The sequence below is a fragment of the Ischnura elegans genome, chromosome X (assembly GCF_921293095.1).
Source record: "Ischnura elegans chromosome X, ioIscEleg1.1, whole genome shotgun sequence".
In the NCBI taxonomy this organism is placed as follows: Eukaryota; Metazoa; Arthropoda; class Insecta; order Odonata; family Coenagrionidae; genus Ischnura; species Ischnura elegans.
In genome coordinates this window covers 8,427,124-8,446,889 of record NC_060259.1, presented here as the reverse complement: position 1 = coordinate 8,446,889, position 19,766 = coordinate 8,427,124, and the positions used below count along the sequence as shown (strand labels likewise).

At 37.1% G+C, this 19,766-nt stretch overlaps 2 protein-coding genes across 7 annotated transcripts in view; both read left to right on the top strand.

Annotated features, from left to right (window-relative positions):
* Positions 1-7,486, top strand: part of LOC124170760 (heat shock 70 kDa protein 14-like) — a 69,944-nt gene extending 62,458 nt beyond the window's left edge. The window contains exons 9-10 of the mRNA XM_046549699.1: positions 4,718-4,776; positions 7,271-7,486. Coding sequence (XP_046405655.1) covers positions 4,718-4,776; positions 7,271-7,307 — 96 coding nt within the window. The 3' untranslated portion in view covers positions 7,308-7,486. The remainder of the gene's footprint in view (positions 1-4,717; positions 4,777-7,270) is intronic.
* A 3,373-nt stretch (positions 7,487-10,859) lies between these two features.
* The window catches only part of LOC124171866 (protein ST7 homolog), a 176,950-nt gene continuing 168,043 nt past the window's right edge, over positions 10,860-19,766 (top strand). For 3 of the 6 annotated variants that reach the window (XR_006867992.1, XM_046551227.1, XM_046551226.1), the window contains exons 1-3: positions 10,861-11,417; positions 18,178-18,260; positions 18,940-19,102. Coding sequence is in view for 5 of the 6 variants with exons in the window: in XM_046551227.1 (XP_046407183.1) it covers positions 11,279-11,417; positions 18,178-18,260; positions 18,940-19,102 (385 nt within the window). In the remaining variant the exon portion in view is untranslated. Of the gene's footprint in view, positions 11,418-18,177; positions 18,261-18,939; positions 19,103-19,766 lie in introns of all 6 variants that reach the window. The other 3 variants (XM_046551228.1, XM_046551224.1, XM_046551225.1) reach the window with 3 other exon arrangements.

Here is a 19,766-nt window from a genome sequence, read left to right as displayed (position 1 = left end):
TAGTTGCTATAAATATACCTAATTAAGTTCTCTCCTTAGACAATAGATCACAGTGATAGGCGTACTCACCTTTTTAAATGAGAATATAGAAATCAAAGCAAAATTACAGGATAAAATATGTACTATGTGCTTATGTTTCAGTGGGGTAGCCAGGAATTTCATTTGGGGGGTTTAATACAGGGGGAAAATGTTTTAAAAACAGGGTACTAGGTAGAGGGTATTAAACTAATTTTAACACTTTTTTCTGAAGGAAAATAATTGTGTTTTTATATTTTGGGGGGGCCGGGTCCGGACCCCCCTGGTTATACCCCCTGGCTATGCCACTGTTATGTTTCTTTTATATGAATTTCTTTTTTCAATATATATATTTTGCAATGCTCATTCCATGAAAAAGAAAAGTTAACAAGAATCAAATCACATGTGTCAGTCAGCGACAATTCCCGTCAGTCAGTGACACTCCATTTTTATGACCAAAGAGAGGAAACCATTACTTATGCAAAGTCACGATTTCACATACGCTTGAGCAACACTTAGAACTATTTTACCTATTTCGTGGATTTTCTTTATCTTGCATAATTTCAGAGCAATGCGAAGAAATGTGACAATGTCACAAAACGGAGTTTAATTTTTGTCAGTCAGTAACAACGACTTTGAAGTTTAAAATCTCCAGTTCTACAGGGGTCACAGGGTGGTACCAAAGCCAGTGTATGCTTTCACTAACTTATTTTTGGAGGAATCCTCCAGAAAGTTCCTAGATTGATTTGTATTAAGTCAAAGGGGAAATATATGAACAAAAACTGGGTGTAACGGTCAGTCATTGACGTGTAGAAACGCTCATATACAGTTTTATGCCATATTTGTTAGGCTTCTGAGGCATGTACACTTTGTAACAAAACCTACCACGAAAGGGACACATTCCTTCATCTGTAGTTATATCCTCTGCTGGTAGGTATGAGGTTTGAAATTTATTTCAAAGAGTCTCGAGCAAAGGACACACTTTGAATAGGGGATCATGGCCATCTACTCCTTTTTCCACACATAATTTGTTATCTGCGAGATGGAAATTTCTCAAGATTGAAAGAAATCTATCTCTAGGAAAAATACCAGGACAAAAACCACACGCCACCACAGGATCTGTGCTCCAATGATCAGAAATACTAGGACGTTCGCTAATACTCATGGGCAGTATAACATCCAGAAAATTTTTTATGTCTGCTTGAGTGACCTCTTTCCAGGACTGCAATCTGCTGTGTGCAGGTAGAAAGTTCATACTTCTTAGTTCAGCAATTCATTGTCTTGCATATAAATTTGTATGTTCTTTTATGTGGTTTATCAAATCGACATTGAAAAAATTAAAGAAAAATTCCACCATCTCACTTGAACAATTTAGATCAATGTCTGGTCTCACACCATGGTCACCAGTGAAGACTACAGTGTTAGGAACTAAGTCAATTTCACTCCAAACCTCCTCCGGGCCTACTCCTTTGGCAATAGACCTTCTTCCTCTAGGCGCACCTCTACGACCACGTACCAATTTTTGAGCCCTGCCTCGATTACTTGACTGTTGAACAGTTTCATTCATAGCCTCAGATTCTAAAATAAATTTTGTAAAACCATGAGAAATAGGAAATAAATGAGGTAATATTGCGTCAAAAATTTTACACAAGTAATGGGCATGCACACTTAAACATAATAGTACCATATATGGAAAAATGAGATTACCTGGAGAACTATCTTCATTGGGGTTATAATCAGAATCATGATCAGAGTCATCAAAATCGCTGTCACTACTTCCACTATCCAAACAATTCAGAGCATTTTCAATATCTTCTGCAGTGAGTTTCCACTCCATGTTCACTAGTAGCAGAAACTCGGATGAGAAATGTGGCTATCAGTTCTGATGGCTCTCAAAATGTATGACTTGCAAGAATGAAATATGAAGGCATGTGCTACATAGTGCCATTCGAGCGAACTAAAAGACCCTTGCCACATGTGCCACAGTGTGGACTTGTGACGTCAACATCTTGTTCGGTAAAACCCATCCCGAAGTTCGCTCTGAGAAGATGGCTTGGTGGTGTAACTGGTAGCACGCCTGACCGGCAATCGGGAGATCCGGGTTCGAATCCCGGCTAAGTCAAATATTTTTTCACGGCGAACTTCATCCTTTGGTGTATTTAACTTTGCACCCGTGCGCGTGACTGCGTACAAAGTCACTTGTTCCTTCAGTGCTTTGAAAATCGTCGCTGCAGACCAGCGGAAAATAAGGGTTTTTCTCCCCGACAGTGGCTTAGTAAGCAGGACCCTTGCCACATGTGCCACAGTGTGGACTTGTGACGTCAACATCTTGTTCGGTAAAACCCATCCCGAAGTTCGCTCTGAGAAGATGGCTTGGTGGTGTAACTGGTAGCACGCCTGACCGGCAATCGGGAGATCCGGGTTCGAATCCCGGCTAAGTCAAATATTTTTTCACGGCGAACTTCATCCTTTGGTGTATTGAACTAAAAGAGTTCATCTATAAATCCGAGAAATACGAGCAGCGTAATTTTGAGGTGTGAGTCATTACAATGTGAACAATATGCCTGTCGTAATATTACACCGTTCGCAATTTTCTCATGACCACATACGGCGTAATATTATGCCGTTAGCACTCAAAGTGTTCATGATTTTTAATTCCTCAGACATACATCTTAGATGTCTGCTATTAATATTAAATGCACGGATGTGTTATCAATATAAAAAGGAATAGGGTAGTTTCATTCATCAAAGAAAACAAAAGGCATTGATTGCGATTTGTTGCCCACCATTTGTGTATTCATAATATACAAATTATTTGGTTTTAGAAATCCCAGGTTAGACGAATGTTAATGGTCAATTTTAACCTCATATGAAAAAGGTCAGATTGGCACCTATGCGATGCCACTCCACATGACGTCACAGGGACCTAGATTCTGTGAGTAGTGAGGAGATTTATATCGTCTAAGATTACCAATGCGTGCATAAGGCACAGAGCTTAGGGAAACGTCGCTTCATAATCACCTATTAAAATTGCCTGTGTTCAGAAAGTTTCCTTTCTTTGGTAGGGTGTTAATAATCCTTATTTAAACCGAGCGCTACTCGCCTGTGGCCTGCATTGTTGCGGTTCTTTTAGCCTCACGCCAAGGTAGCCTCAGTCGGCAGCAGCCGGAACCAGAATGATGACACAGGGGTTTTTCCCGGCATTCATACTTAGTCACGTTTTCGCACGCTTGAAAATGTCCACTCTTCATTTAACTGCAGAAAATAGATGTCGTCATTTAAAAATCTATAAGTAAGAAATATGTACTCCAGGAGTAATAATCTTTCGATTTAGGCAATAAAAAATACATTAGACTCTCGTTAATACCAACAACGTTATGACGAAGTTCTAGTTAATACGAAGCAAATGGTTGGTCCCGACAAAAAGGCCTATCCAAGATAAAGTAAAAGACCCGTCATTACGAAATCTTCGTTTTTACGAAATCACGAACCTCGGTCCCGGTCCCGGCGGTTTTAAAATGAACTATCGTGAATACGAAATACGAATATCGAAATATTTTTATTACGAAGCAAATCGTTGGTCCCGATAAAAGATATTTTTTTCCGACGATTCCTGAACGAAACGTTGATACGAACTTCGTTATTACGAACCTCCGATTTTTCGGTCCCGCAAACTTCGTAATAACGAGAGTCTTCTGTAATAGGAATCCACCCTATTAAGTGCTCATTGAGAAAAGCTCCATCTGGGGCACCCTGTCCTTAAATTCGTGGGTCAAATGTTTTCCTTTGTGGGGTTCAAAACAGTTATGACCAGTAGGGAAAAAGGCCCTCGCTCAATGCACTAATTGTTTGTTGTTCTTTGGGGCTTGGTTCAGCAGCACTGCCAAATCAATGTCAATTCAGGCTGAACTATGGGTGAAGGTGGTGGCAGTAAGCAGGCAGCAATACATTAAAAAAAAAATGCAATTTATTGCCACAAAATGAACTTAAGACAAACCAAAAACCCTGCCGAAAAGACGACCACGGCACACGGAACAAAGGAGAAGGGGTGAAGGGAATAATTTGGAAAGTGGGAAAGAAAGGGCTCCCAAGCTTACGTAGTTTGGCGAATCTGGCGGCGAGGCTTCCCCGGAAAAGACGACCACGGCACATGGAACAAAGGAGAAGGGGTGAAGGGAATAATTTGGAAAGTGGGAAAGAAAGGGCTCCCAAGCTTACGTAGTTTGGCGAATCTGGCGGCGAGGCACCCCCGGAGCGGCATTGAGGTGAGAGGACACAACATGCCACAACGGACGAATCCCAAAAAAAGGCCCCGGATCTTCTTGCTCTCCCAAATATATAGGGAGCCCGCAATTTGATTCCTTCCGCAGCGACGGACTGGGACAGTCGACCGGCTAGGGCTAGTCGGAAAACTCAGGCTACGCCCCGCAGTGAGGTCGTACTTCCACTGCTTACAATGGGCCGTTCTCGATGTAATAGAAGCTTCCCACAGATCGAAGCCCCAGTAGACGGCTCAAGGCCTTACAGAATTTTTGGCTCTTGACTAGTAAGATTTTTCTGTCCGGGACTGCATATGTACTCTAAATGATTGATTATTATATCATTTTTCAAATTGTATTAAATGCTATCTTAATTTAATTGTTAATTCTTTATACTAGTTAATTATTATTTTTAAGTAGTTGTTAAAATATCAATTTTTCAGGTTGTTGTTCCTAAAGCATTTGGAGTTGGAAATGCTGTGTTAGAATTATCAATTGATGGGTAAGTACTGTGCTGTATTTTCCTGTTACATCATGCTGTATTTTCTTAAAGTGTGGGTTTTGAGTTGTTAAGATACTTTTTGGCAAATTATGCTGTATTGGGTTATGTAAACAACTTAATATAAAGACCCCCTTCTCAACATTATATACTGGTACTCATTTGTTGTATGTTTATTTAGGCCGCTTTATAGCATGATAAGTGATGAAAATAGTTTTTAATAATAGCTGAATAAATATATCCAATTATTAGGAATCCCGTGAAATATGTGTGATAACCAACTTGGGGTGACTGCACTACAGATTATTTGTATTAAGACTGGGATCTAATGAAGTGGTTGTATCAGGTGACATGTGGTGGAACCATTCCATCATCACTGTGAACAAATGGGCCACAATTACCAAAGAATTCTCAACTTCCTTCAACTCACGAGTAAGATCCCTAAGAGATTTGAATGGGGCCTTATTCCCCAGGAGAGAAATCTACTGCATAATTTTCTGAATTTGATAATTCCAAAATTCTACCAACTTGCAATGCTCTGGTACAGAGTGATCAAGTTTAGATACTATTTGGCTTAAGGGAATGTGTCAGAAGGCCAGGAAACCAAATTCCAATTAAATTTGAAATGTAAATATCTCCAAAAGGGGTTTTTTGGCTGTCTTAGGTCATTTGAATGATCATGTAAATGAAAATCATTTATTTGTAACATGGGAAATTCGGCGAATCTTCCACTATTTGCATGGCCATGAGAATGAAATTAGAGTACATATGTTCTAATTTTGCTTCAGTGCGCACATGAAATGAGGGTGCAGCATCCATCTTGTCCAATGCCACCACCTCAGAATTTTAAGGTCATTTATTACAACTTTGAATGCTACCCTCTTGACAAATTAATACCTTGCATCACTAGATTTTTCCTGATTACAAGAATAGTATCATTGAATATGAGAGGCAGCACAAATTAATGTTTGCTCAGTCAGTGGCGGATTAAGAATCAAGGTGGGAGTCCTGGCGGTTAATCCCAGTGAGAAATGGGTGGTGGAACCCACGTGGAGATGTAACGTGGATACCACGTGTTTTTGGTCGTGGAATCAACGTGGAACCCACGTGGAAATTTGGTGGAAAAATTAAAACAGCAGTAGGTGCTGTCCTAAAACCATTAATACCTCAACCACTCTACATATATCTAAACCTTCTATATATGTGTCTACGATTTTTCATGTGCTCTCATGGCTGCCTTTCCACGAATTATATAAAAATAGAATGTGCGATACATTTTCACATAACTAGCATGGTTTCAGGATGATAAATGACGCAATGTCACCAGAGAGTTAAGTTCCACAAATTAGAAATTCTGTTTAACATTTTATGCTAATCACCACAAATCCACTTGAAATCAACGTGGATTCCACGTGGGTCCAACCACTCAATATCCACCACCACCATATATCCACGAGTCAACGTGGATTCCACCACCCATTTCTCACTGGGATGTACAAGCAGAAGTGGGGGTCTGAACAAAATGACCATTTATTCTATTGTAAATTGGATACTCAAGCACCCCTCTGGATCTGCTACTATTTTCAGTGAATCAGTAATCCTAATGTGTAGCGTGTTGGAAAAATGAGAAAATTGATCATTTATTCATGGATTCTTGTTTGTTCTCAGAGTCGCTTAGAACGCTGGCATCATTTGTTCTCATGATAAATTATAAATATTTACAATGAGATACAGAAAAGATGTGTCCGGAAGACAGTCTCAAGGAAAGTGTGTGGGTGGAATTATATGTAGGATCTCCTTTCAGGGAATAATGACAAGTAATCACATGCATGGCAAATCTTTTAGAAACAGAATTTTGGATTATGGTAATGATATGATATTATAATAAAAATTTAGCGGGTCTTCTTTACAATAGTTGGAACTTGGAATATAATGTCCTGGAAGCAACACTGCCGTTTACCCATGAGCTCTCATCCACCTGCCATTTTCCAATCAACAACTGGCTAGAAACAAGCTTACCAAGTTTTCTTGAGCATTTTGAGAATATGACACAGCCACTGGGACTCCAAACTGGCCGAAACATCTGCAATGAGATATTTTTTCATTACTATTGTATTTTGGGCTTCTTTCTGTGCTTGCATGTATCTAAGATTAGGTTTTTTCCCCTCTTGCAGAAAAGAAGGTTTGTCGTACAATGGGATGCAAAATCCTCGACTTAAGTGGCGGGTGCCATAATGTACCTGACATTTTTCTATCTATTTTTATAACTTCCATAGTTTGGACTTCAGACTTAGGGGCAATACTCGAAGATTGGCAATATTAGACTGATAAATGAGACCCTTAACATATACATAAATATTTTTATGTCTATAGTTGATCTGGAAATAAAGCCTAACATTTTAAAGGATTTATTCACAATCATATTTATATGTTTCAAAACTCATATGTATCAGCTTTTATGGGAGTTCTAACTGAACCACTTGTTATCTTTTTTCAGGGATGGTGCTTTAGATTGCAAAATATGTAAATGTTGACAGTGGCTGTGAAACTTTTGAAAATACTAAATCTGGAGCTGTGACCACATGCACCTGTGGATTTCCATTTGTTCTATTATACTTTTGCTCTACCCATATTTGTGCTGTAATGACAGTATTTTAATATTTTTTTATTGAAAGTAAATTGTGCCAATAAAATGAATTCTTGTTGAAAAATATTTGTTTTGCACAAATTTCTGCATTGTCATTTTATCTGGTCAGCAGTCTTGTGACTTCTGCTAGTGCTGAATGTGTAGTTACCATGGCTATATTTATTTTAGCTTTAAACTTCAAATACAGAAATGGAAAAAATATAGTGGACAATCATGACAGTAGAAATGATGTTACCCTTTAAAAATATAGCATACACTTAGAAAGTAACAATTTGACTCTTTGACTTTAGGCCATACTAATGTGAGTGGTTCATGGTGATGTATGCTAAGATGAAATTTATAAGTCCAACAGCTAAAGGATTTTTAAGGCAAACATTGATGTACAGTCACTTTCAAAAGTCATTCCCCACAGCCATCATGAGCAACTACATTTTGCATTGAGCTCAAACTTTGGGTATTGCCTATGCCTTCTGTGCCTTGAAAGGCCCAGTTTGACTTCTTACCATCCACTTAAGTCTCACCAAGGCATTTTTCTCTATTCCTAAATTCTTTTCTACTTCCCCGACTCCTAGTGCTAGAACACAAAGCAAAGCTTAAGTTCCCAGCTATGCGATTCTCACCCTGATAGTAATGTAGTAAGTAGCATGTACTATAAAATACAGAGACGTATATGCATCGTAATGCACATATATAAGGAGTAAACAAAAATTGGAAATATGTCTGAAAGAGGATTTTTAATGTTTCCTACAAAATGGGTGACCTTCCAGATTATGCCTTTAACAAAAGATTACCAAACACCATCAATTCATATTGCTCTATTTTGAGGTATTTTAGAAACACTGATTGACACATTCATTATTCCTAGAGCATTCTCTTGGGATATATGTTATCCTACATTTTTCTACTTGTCTCATCACGTGTGAAATCAAAAATACTAATGAGGGCTGCATTATTATACTTGTGGCATGATATTTATTGAAGTGGTTGATAACATTTCCCTAAGCAAATATTAAAAAATGCTTGATATAATCCAAGTATCAGTGAGTAATTATACCATATTTTCATGTTCAATGAACATTAAATAGCTAAGAAAGATTCAGTGCTGAGCTCCCAGCAGATAGACTTGAAGAAGTTGAAGTGAAGATCGCCACTGGGACAGGAACTGCATTACTGCCGAAGTTTCAATATCCGACTCGGCCATCATCTTTGGGGCTAACTCATAGGTATTAGGTTTACCATATGACTCGAGATGTTTCCCTCTCTTCCTCACACAATGGGATACTCACAGAAAAATCTTAAATTTTCTCCACTTCCTTCAATGGAGTTAATTTTTTACTATGGAAGGGGGTTCACCCCATCATAGTCTCCATATTTTCAGTTTTTGATTCACCTCGGTCAAAAAGATTCCATGCAACCTATGCGCAGTCATGGTATACATAATGCACCCCAGTTCAAAGGAAACAACATTTTTTCATCCCACATGCTCATTAACTGGTGTGTAACTCATATGGTACTTTATTTTCAATGTCTTGGGGTACTCTGCGTCATGGTTTGTCACTATTAACAGTTTTGCTGTTAGGATCACTGGGGAACTGTTGTCATCCACAAAGCAGGAAGTTGTGTCACCAGAAAAAATTAAAATCATCACGCGATGTAAGGAAACATGAGAAGCATCGTGTTGTGCTCGTTTCAATGCATACCCAGTTCTGGAGGTCTGCATATAGAGCAGATACGCCATTGTGGCAGAGCAAAACATTTCTTCACTGGTACCCTAGTAGAAAAAAGTGTGTTCACTCAGTGTTTTTTTTGTGTTCATTTAATGTTCAAATTGTGTTCCTTCTATGTTCACCGAATGTTCACTTTATGTTCTTTTTATGTGTTTTGTGACAGAAAGAACATAAAAAGAACACAAAATGAACACTCGTCTGTGAACATAAAAAGAACATAATTTGAACACAAAATGAACACTTTTTTGAACATCAAAAGAACACAAAATGAACATAGAAAGAACATTTTGTTGAACAACAAAGAAAAAGCTTTCACATGCCCATCATTACCATGAACACTTTCGAATCTTTGTGGATCAGATGTCAGTTTTTGAATTAGTTTCAAATCATTTTATTTCCAGCTTTTTTTATTAGAAATGAACTTATTTGTAGAAGTCAAATGCTCAGGCCTTATCCCTGTTTAGTATGCAATAAAGTACATATTGAGAGTGATTTCAGGTGTTCCTTGATTGCATTCTCGGATCGTTCAATGTCCATTTTTTGATGATATGCCTTCATTTTGGGATAATTTTCCCGGAAATTCATTATTTTAAATTTCTAGAAATATTATGGAAAACTGCTAAAAAATACAGTTTTGTGGATTTCAAGATGGCGAAATTCAAACTCATTTTTGGTAGGCAAAGTCTCCAAAATCATCAGTATTACTTATTTTATGTAAAGCTACTTGTCATGACACATGAACTGCAGTTATCCACAATCACCTCCAAGGAATGAGAATTTTTATACTGGTTTATTTTAAAGAACAACAAAGAAAAATGTTCATTTTGTGTTCAACATAGTGAACATAAAATGAACATATAAAAAAATGTTCAATTTGTGTTCACCATGGTGAACATAAAATGAACACAAAGTGAACATAAAATGAACGCATAAAAAATGTTCATATTGTGTTCACCATGGTGAACATAAAATGAACTCAAAGGGAACATAAAGAAAAATGTTCATTTTGTGTTCAACATAGTGAACATAAAATGAACATATAAAAAAATGTTCAATTTGTGTTCACCATGGTGAACATAAAATGAACGCATAAAAAAACGTTCATATTGTGTTCACCATGGTGAACATAAAATGAACTCAAAGGGAACACAAAATGAACAAAGAAAAATGTTCATTTTGTGTTCACTGAGATGAACATAAAAAGAACATAAATTGAACATCAAAAGAACACACCAAGAAATTGGTGAACATAAAAGAACACCAAAAGAACATCAAAAGAACACTTGAACACTGAATGAACATATAAAGAACACCAAAAGAACACAATTTTTTCTACTAGGGGTATCTGATGTTAGTAAAACTTTTCTCCATTTAAAACTTAGACATTCATTAGATAAATGAAAGGGAATTTCAGTATTATACATCAGTATTTTTTTCTAGATATTCGGAGTGATAGTTCGGACCAGCAACTAAAGCTTGATTCACAATGGTCCCCTTTATTAGTATAACATGACTACATGCATAAGGAAAAATAACCAAAGCATGATAATAATTGGAATGCGAAAGAAAATGATGTACAATTTATGTGCTGATCAGAAGATACTTATTTTGGGGTCAGTGTAACCTTAATATTGGTCTAGGTTAGGTACTCCTATTTGTAATGTTAAATTCCCGCTGCGCTGTAACGTTGTTGTTTTGTTCTTTGTCAGTTTTCCAACTTCATATGGTAAATCATAATAAAGATCGGTTGTACTGTTTTTGAAAGACGAAACTGGATAAAATACTTTTAAATGCATATCATATTGATTCGTTGTCTAAAATTTTAAAATGTCAGTCTTTATATTTGGCTCTGCATACAAATGTATTTATTGTAGTCGGTCTACTCTATAAACTCGTACAGTTGGATTCCTGCATTAACCATCGAAAGTGAACTCGCTGGATGGGCGATACAGTCGTAACTGGTCGTACCTCCAGTGAATCAAGAAAATACTCAAGTAGCTGGTCGTAACTTCAGTGAAACAAGAAAAGCAGTACTTCTTTAAGCAGTTGGAAGGCGGTCTGTCGTATTAGTTAGTGTCATTTTCAGAATGAATTGTGAAACATTATACGCGAAAAAACTTACCTTGTTAGAATGATAGGTATTTTACGAAAAACTAAGTCTTGGATCGTATGGTCGTGGACATATTTGTGGGCCTTTTGGTTCTTGCTTGTCGTGTTTGTGCTTTACTATCTCCGAGGACCTCTAAAAATAAGCGAAAATATTGGAATGGGTAATGTATGCCTGTTTATTAACCCACATGTGGGAAAAATTCTTTTATGTGTCTGTTTCAAGTCCATGTGTGTTGATACTTCATCATAAGCATAAAGAATTAGAGATAAATTCTGTTGAAGAGTCATCTGTGAAATTTTGCCCTGGGTGTCCCGATTAGCCTCTTCACCCCTTCCTTTAATTGAGATGCTTTTCACCCCATGTGTACGGTGATGTCGGTCGTTGGGTCTTAGTGATTATTATGATTTTCCTTCAGTTACCTTTAGATTACGTTAAAGGCTGATTGTCGAATAGTCAGTGTCAATATACTCATTTAAGATAAGCGTTATTTTTTGAGTGAATGCTGGATTAAAGTGCTAGTATTGGGTTTTGCTTTCAATTGAGATTTTGCAGTCCAACCAACTTTGTATGCTAAGTCAATTCAAATAGAAGTATAAATGAAACATATTGTGATGCTGAAGCATGTTAGACGATGTGCTTTGACATTTCTTGGTAATTGAGTTTGAGTTGTCGGTGGATATTTTATTGGTCTTTAGCATTTTCCTTAGGTTGGCTTTTTAATAGTATTTTTGCCTGATGAGGTTATTGTCCAGTTATTGTAACTACACTATTAAGCTACTATTAATTGCAGTTTATTGTCTACTATTACTTAATCTCCTGTTGTCTGATATGGAAGTGTCATTTCCAATGTTTAGTGATTGAATATTTTGTTCAGTGCGACCTTCCCTCTTATATCTGAAATGCATGACAAAGGTGTGTAATAGTTGTGTCCATTTTTAATTTTTGTGCATTACTTGATTATCCATTTCATTAATTTATACTCTTTCCTGTTATCTGATATCCTTTGAGGTGCGTTTAAATACCCAGTTGGAAATTTATTTATTTCACATGTTTTTCAGTTGTATTTAATTGTGACCGTCTATGTTTTTATTCCTCTTCTCCTAAATTTTAATCTCCATCACACCCTTTCTAGCGTTCACTCATGTAAAAGTAATCTTCATAACATCCCTGTAGCATTCCTTTGAGCAAAAGGGCATTTCATGTCGTGGTATTTTTAAAAATCGATTTGTATCGCCTTCAGTGCAAGTCTTCCTGATCGCACCATTTAGACGAGAAAAAATTTCAACATGGGTTTGCCATGATTCATTCATCATACTAAAGAATGGTGATATTCACTAGTTATTTAAGGAATTGCTTAAGATAGTAAGTAATATGTTAGTTTCATTGGGGATAGCGATTCATCCATCCAACATATAAGGTATACTTGTGTTAAAGTGAATTTTTTTTCTTATTTCCCTAGTTTAACTCCTTTCACTTTCCTCAGTTCCATTTCATAGCTTAGGCTAGGAGTGATTTTAATATCACTTTTGCTAGTATTTTTGTCAATTAATGTACTCTATCTTTATTTCTTTTTTGTGTTTTTTTATATTTTTTTGTTACTCAGCATACTTATAGGTATGTCATTTTACCCTTCTTCAACTTACTTGTAGTTATTAATTACCAGCATAGCATTTTCATGGACCTCTATAAATTGATCAGTTTACATAAGTAGACTTATTTTCATATTTGGTAAAATCTAAACTAAATTAGAATCCATGCTTTTGCATCGTTAAACATTTTCATATAGTTTGCAATGCAATTGTAGCTTTAAGCATTGTTGTAATGAGCTGTTCATTATTCCAGTTAGAAATTAGGTGTCACTTATAAGGGGAGACCACGAAACTTGCTCATCCTTTTTCAATGCCGTATTTTTTATGGCCTTCGGCATGGTGAACACATCCCTGAACTAGTAGTGGTTCCGTTGAATGGGCCTTAGTTTGGCTGTAATTAATTAATTTTCATGTGGTGTTTTTCACAAGCCGTGTATAATTCCATAATGTTGCATCTATCTGCAGGCGGGTCAGGTGGGGTAGTGGTTAGCATTTACGGCTACCACCCAGGGGACCAGGGTTCGGGGCTTCATGATGGCTAAATATTTTGTTGTCTTCATTGTGATCATACGGCGTCAACTTTTTCATTAATTTTACTTGCGACAAGCATAGATGTGAGACTGTTTTTTTATCATCATAATGGCGTTTAGGTATTTAAGCAGTGTCATTTCAAACACGGAGATACGACAACTACACTAGCAAGGGTTGGTGTTCGCCAAAATGTTAATTTTTTCATTGCTTGTACTGATAACTTCTACATTAAAAATGAAAACTACTCTTGCGAGAGCACATGCCATAAAGGCTGGCGGTGGTCAACAACATACGTACAGACATAATTATTAAGGACACAAAATGATTATAAAATGCCATATTTCTCGAACACTTGTAATTCACTTTACTCCAAAGGGAGTTTACTAACACAGTACCTATGTGCTAAAACAACCATCCCGAAATATAATTTCCATTAATAAATAGGATGGAATAAAAGTTGATGACCCTGGACCGCGCGTGCTGGCGTATAAAATACGTCAATCTTCGAAAACCAAGGATTGCAACATCATACGTACTTTCTGGGCTATAATGGCCTTGTTTATTCCTACAATGTACTATGATTGTCTATATTGCAAGTTTTCAAAGTTCGAGGTATTGTAGCTAATTTTTTTAGATCAGCAAGGGGAACCTGTCACACATGGCGTATAAATTACACCGTGCGACCGGCAGTGTACCACCTGTGTACCTTTATATCTGTATCACCTATAAATGTACAAGATTTGACTAATTTCTACAAATAAAGATTAATTTTAGCAAAAATCGAGTGTTATCATATATGCACATGACATGGGCAAAGTACGCCATTCGCCCGGTTGTGTAGAAATAACAATCATGCCTGCTAGAAGGTTAAAAGCAACAATTACACCAAATGTGTCTTGTGCTCGCCTCTTCCCAAAATCTTCCGTAGCCCTTCCAATATAATAACAAGATGCCCTCCAACAAATGTCATTTCTTCGAAAAAAAAGCCACTGTTTTAGCCCCCGCTAACCTTTCGGTATGTTTTTGAGGAGAGTAGAATGTGGAGTCTTCACTTCTCCGCGCTGGAAATGACACTGCTTAAATACCTAAACGCCATTATGATGATAAAAGAATAGTCTCACGTCTATGCTTGTCGCAATTAAAATAAACGAAAAAGTTGACGCCGTATGATCACAATGAAGACAACAAAATAAACAGCCATCATGGAGCCCCGAACCCAGTGGCGGCTCGTGAGTCAAATGCTAGGGGGGGCGCACTCCACCGGGGGGTCATAATTTTTTAATATTTCGTGTATTTTATTAAGTTTTTACGGCTATCTAGGAATTAAATTCTGTGATGCCATACGTTCCGTTTTTTTCAACAAAAATACCTAGTTTTCCTAATAAAGCTTGATTAATAAATACTAAATACAGTAGATTCTCGGTCATACGGATCGGCTTAGTCCGGACTCTCGATGATACTGATCAATGATCTTGAAGACTAAAAATATATTTGCTGCGATATTTTGCAAATACAAACGAAAATACGTAACTTTAGGTTTTAGCGCCTACATTCTTCGTGCGGATATGCCCGCAATACACTTATGGTGTTCGTTTTTCAATCATAATGCGTTATTTGTCAAATCTATTCAACATTTGCAATGATTTAGGTAGCAATGACACTTGTAACACCTGAGGAGGGAGGAGAGTGTCACTGACTTCCACTAGGCAACAAACACTACTAGAATGCGCGCGCTTTGCTATTGCAGATGTAAACTTTGATGGCGGTGTTCGCGTTGCTTCTTGAATAAAGTATGATTCAAAATCAACAATTAAACATTTCTCACACATTTTAAACAAAATATGAAATACTCACAGGCCTTTCGTTATATTGCAAAAGTCCATCCTTCTTTCATTCTGTCCAGCAAAGTGATCAATTACACGTTCGTTGAAATCAGCGCTGGACAACAATTTATTTCTGATTAAACACATGGCAAGGGCACTAGTCTATAAATAAACAAGGGACGACACAAAATAGGCCGACGAAAAATACGAACAAAAAGAACAAGGTGCCTGGACACAGAATTGGGACAATTTTTCCCTATATTTCCCTTAAAAAAACGAGCACTGTTGATTAATTCAAAATTGTCTTCTTGAATGTACACACAGCACTAAGAAACTTCTTAATCGGCAATTAAGCACAGTTAACCCCTCAAAAATGATGTCTGAACTCATTTCACTCCGTTCTTTCCGAGAGTCTTGCCGTTACTATAAGGAAGACTCAAGGGAGTTAGAAGTCGTGGTCCACTAATGCTGATTCAGCTGAGGGACGAATTTAAGGTCAGCAAAGGCATTCAAGCAAACAAAGGACGTCACGGACCATCTCCTTGAGTCTAAGATTCATATGTGGTAAACACACGAGACGCCAACGGGTCGCATTTGGAATAACCGTGTCTTCGAAATCATTGCCATGATATAATAGAAAATAAGTTCTAGATCGTAAAAGAAGACGACTCGACTGAGCCACAGATGGGAGCTGTAAGGATTTCCGCATTGATATGAACTCTTCGAGGCCACATAAATCAGACCCAAGTGGGTATTTTCCGTCAGACAGCTACCGCTCTGCCGCGGAGGAATTAGGTGAACATGAACTAATACAACAAGGACGGCTAGAAAAATGATGAACCTACACACAAAAGGTGCATTGTACGCGGCACTTCATGACATTAATTGAATGACTCTATTTAAAGTCGCGCTTAACGATTTAAATTATATTTAATCCTTCACCCTTTCACGCACGCAACTATTTCTTAAATTATAAATCAGTGGGGAATGTTAGCTGATTTTTCCTAATACTGCAGGTCTTTTGATAAATTTATCTGAAAAATGGGTACCGCATTTCTAATCATCGGGAAGATATGAATACATTGTTAAGGCCTAAATATTATAATATTAGTTTCCCCAAGGTTCTTGAAATTCGTAATCATAACAGAACTGTGTCAAATACTAGAGAATAGTTTTCCTTCGTCAATACGGCCTTTAACTGGTTGGATTTTATGTGTTCCGGAATTCAAACACCAAAAAACGCAAGCATAATGGGAAAATTTATTTACTGTAGCAATACCTACCAGTAATTAAAAATTAAAATCGTATAACTACACCCAGTACAGTGACCATTCTGATTCCGTACGCCCCTTTTCTGTGGCAGCACCAAGTAGACGCCAGATTATACGCCCGCCGGCCTGCGCAGCGATGTCAGCTCACTCGTCGCTCTGCGCATTTTCGGACGACGTCCCAAGACTTCCATAAGACACAACGTTAGACGCGTCATAGCACCAGCGGCCCCCACCACTACCACTCTCCATATAACTGCATGGGGATGGATTTGGACGTTCTGGCCAGCGCCCCACGGCTACAAATACGAACTTCTCGCGCTATTTCTTTTCGTGTTTTTCCAACACTTTCGATGTATGGGACTGAAAAAACGCTTTGATTAATCAGATGTATAATTATAAATTAATGGATATTTATTTTTTTTACTTTTTCAAATATTTGGGAGGGGCGGCGTCCGAGAGTCCTTATGGGCAAGCCGCCACTGCCCGAACCCTGGTCCCCTAGGTGATAGCCGTATACGCTAACCACTACCCCACCTGACCCACCTGCAGATCAACGTGACATTATGGAACTATACGCAGCTTGTGAAAAGTACAGGATGAAAATTAATTAATTACAGCCAAACTAAGGCCCATTCAACGGAACCACTACTAGTTCAGGGATGCGTTCACCATTCCGAAGGCCATAAAAAATACGGCATAGAAAAAGGAGGAGCAAGTTTCGTGGTCTACCCTTGTTAGTGTATTGTATCCTCTTGACTCATTTTAGTTTACCATGTGTAGTGGTAACTTAGTTTTTACGATTTTAATTTCATTTACAATTTTATCTTAATTTCTGTGCTCATTGTTTGCCCATGTAATGTTAAATTGTTGTTGCTCATGATGCATGTTTTGATGCTCTTTATTTTAATTTTTTGATCCATTTATAGAAAAGAGCATTTCATTCACTGTGTTTAACTTTCTCTCCCTGTCTCCTCTCCTCATATTACTTGAAATTTGCACGCGTGTTCATTCTTTCATAACACGCTTTGGAATAAAAGAACTTTCAAATTTAGGTCTCTTTTGCCATAATTGTTAGTTATCACAAATCCAATCTTTTTATTGCTGTTTGTGGAGTTTGGCAGAGTTGTTCGAGTTAGTTAAAAAAATTGTTGATTATTAAAGTATTATTTCATATATTATTTTTATATTTTTGTGAAAGGAGAAAAGAGAAATTTATTTTGTTCTGTCCATATATTATACTTTGTTCTTGTTTATTGTAAGTTATTTTCACATGTATGATTCATAAGGATAATGTTTAAAAAAATTATATGCACTTTCTTTTGTTTTCTGGCCTGCCTTGAATTTAATTTTTAAGATGTTAGCTCCCATGCTGGTTTTTATTTTAACCATCAAAGGTACCTAAAGCTCCATTAATTTCTGGTTGTTCAAAAAAGTGTACATTCAAGGCTGGAGTAATGAATTCATTTATTCCTATTCATCTTTAAAATTGACAAAAAGATATTTGTTTTTTATTTGGCTCTGAGGACATCAAGTTTCATGGTTTTATCAGCTTTTCATTTATTTGTGCTTAGTTTGACTTATTTTGAAGGTCTTATTCCTTATGATCTAAGTTAGTACCTACTTTTAAGGGCTTGAATAAAATAATTTTTATGAGAGCCAGTCATTCATGTAAATGCATGTAATAAATTCCAATTTTCTTCTTGCAGCCACTATGTTCTTGAGTACATTGACTCCTAAGTTCTATGTTGCTTTGACGGGAACATCATCTCTTATCTCTGGCCTCATATTGGTAATTATACCCCATACGTGTAACATGCCTTTCTTTTTTTCATTATCAGGGTCTTTTATAAGTGTTTTTTTAATTTTAAAATATGCTGGAAGTTTTAAATCTTACTTTAAGTCAGTGGATCTTGCTTTTTGTACATGCATGTCAATAGTTTCAGTTGCTTACTTTGACATTTTATCAGATAAGGCGGTTATGATAGCGCCTGCCAATCTACCCATGAATTTATTAAAGTGTAAATGAAGAAGGAAGATAAAATTTCCTTCGTGTTGAACGATCTCAAAAGTCTTTTGTGGTCAGAATTCCATTCAGATTGAACGTGTTGTTGTTGCTTTGAGTTGGTGCCTTGTGTGTGCTGTTGTGTGTTTCATTTTGCCCCGTGGAGGCTTCAATGTGTGTCATTTTGTGGCTAGAATCCATTTGTACTGGCCATGAAAAAATACTTTGTTGTAGTTATTGATTTCCTTTAGATATTTAATTCTCAATTATTATTATTATTATACATCAAATTCTCAAATGGAGTTATTCATGGAAATTATCACTTAATTATCTAGGAATGGTCCTGTTACTGAAATTATTGTTGGTCATATTAGTTTGTCATTAATTAGTTAAATTTTATTGTGATAATGGTTTAGGTTAGGGTCGTATTTTGTCGTTATACCTACATCATTTTTCAATGTTGCAGATTTTTGAATGGTGGTACTTCAGAAAATATGGTACCTCATTCATTGAGCAAGTTTCGCTGAATCACATCAGTCCATGGATTGGAGGTGGTGATGGGGGTGGAGAGAGCAGCAATGCAAACAGTGGGAGCAACCCCAATGCTGCTAATCAACAGTCTGTGCCTGGTAAGCACACATAGCGTATTATCTATATTAATGCTAACTCGGAATACTCGGAGAATTATGGTCTCCGAGAAAAATTCAGAGAGAACTCAGGGAATCCAGCGAGTCTCCTGTAAATATCGACTTCTGGCGTGAGGCATATAGTGAAAGCCTGCCAAGTGTGTTGAATTCTAAAACCTCACCCAAAGAAAAGCAAAGATAGAGTTACATTCATTAGATTTGTATTCTAATTTACCTCTGCTTAAATTCCTTTGAGGTGGAAATTCAAAAATTGAACCTTGACATACTAAGAACCAGCAAAATGAAGTGGCTTGAAGGGAAGACTTAAGGAGTGGATGCTCTAGGATTATACACACTGGATCTCTTAATGTTAATGCTCAAAAAGAGCACTGGAATGCGTTGATCAAATAATGTCTTAAGAACACTTAACATGGTAATGCATTTGTATGCCATGTTTCTTTAGTAAGGCTGGTACTGCTCTGTATTATTCCTACAGCTCTACCAGCCTTATTAGCCCTTGATTTGGTTGTGAAGTTCACCCAAAGGTGAAAATGTGACGTTGATTTAGTGATGAACGTTTGAGCATAAGTGCATCAAGCCCGGGAGTAAAAAATCTTCTATATTATTTCTACTGTATAGATACCTTTTTCTCAACTTATACGCTACC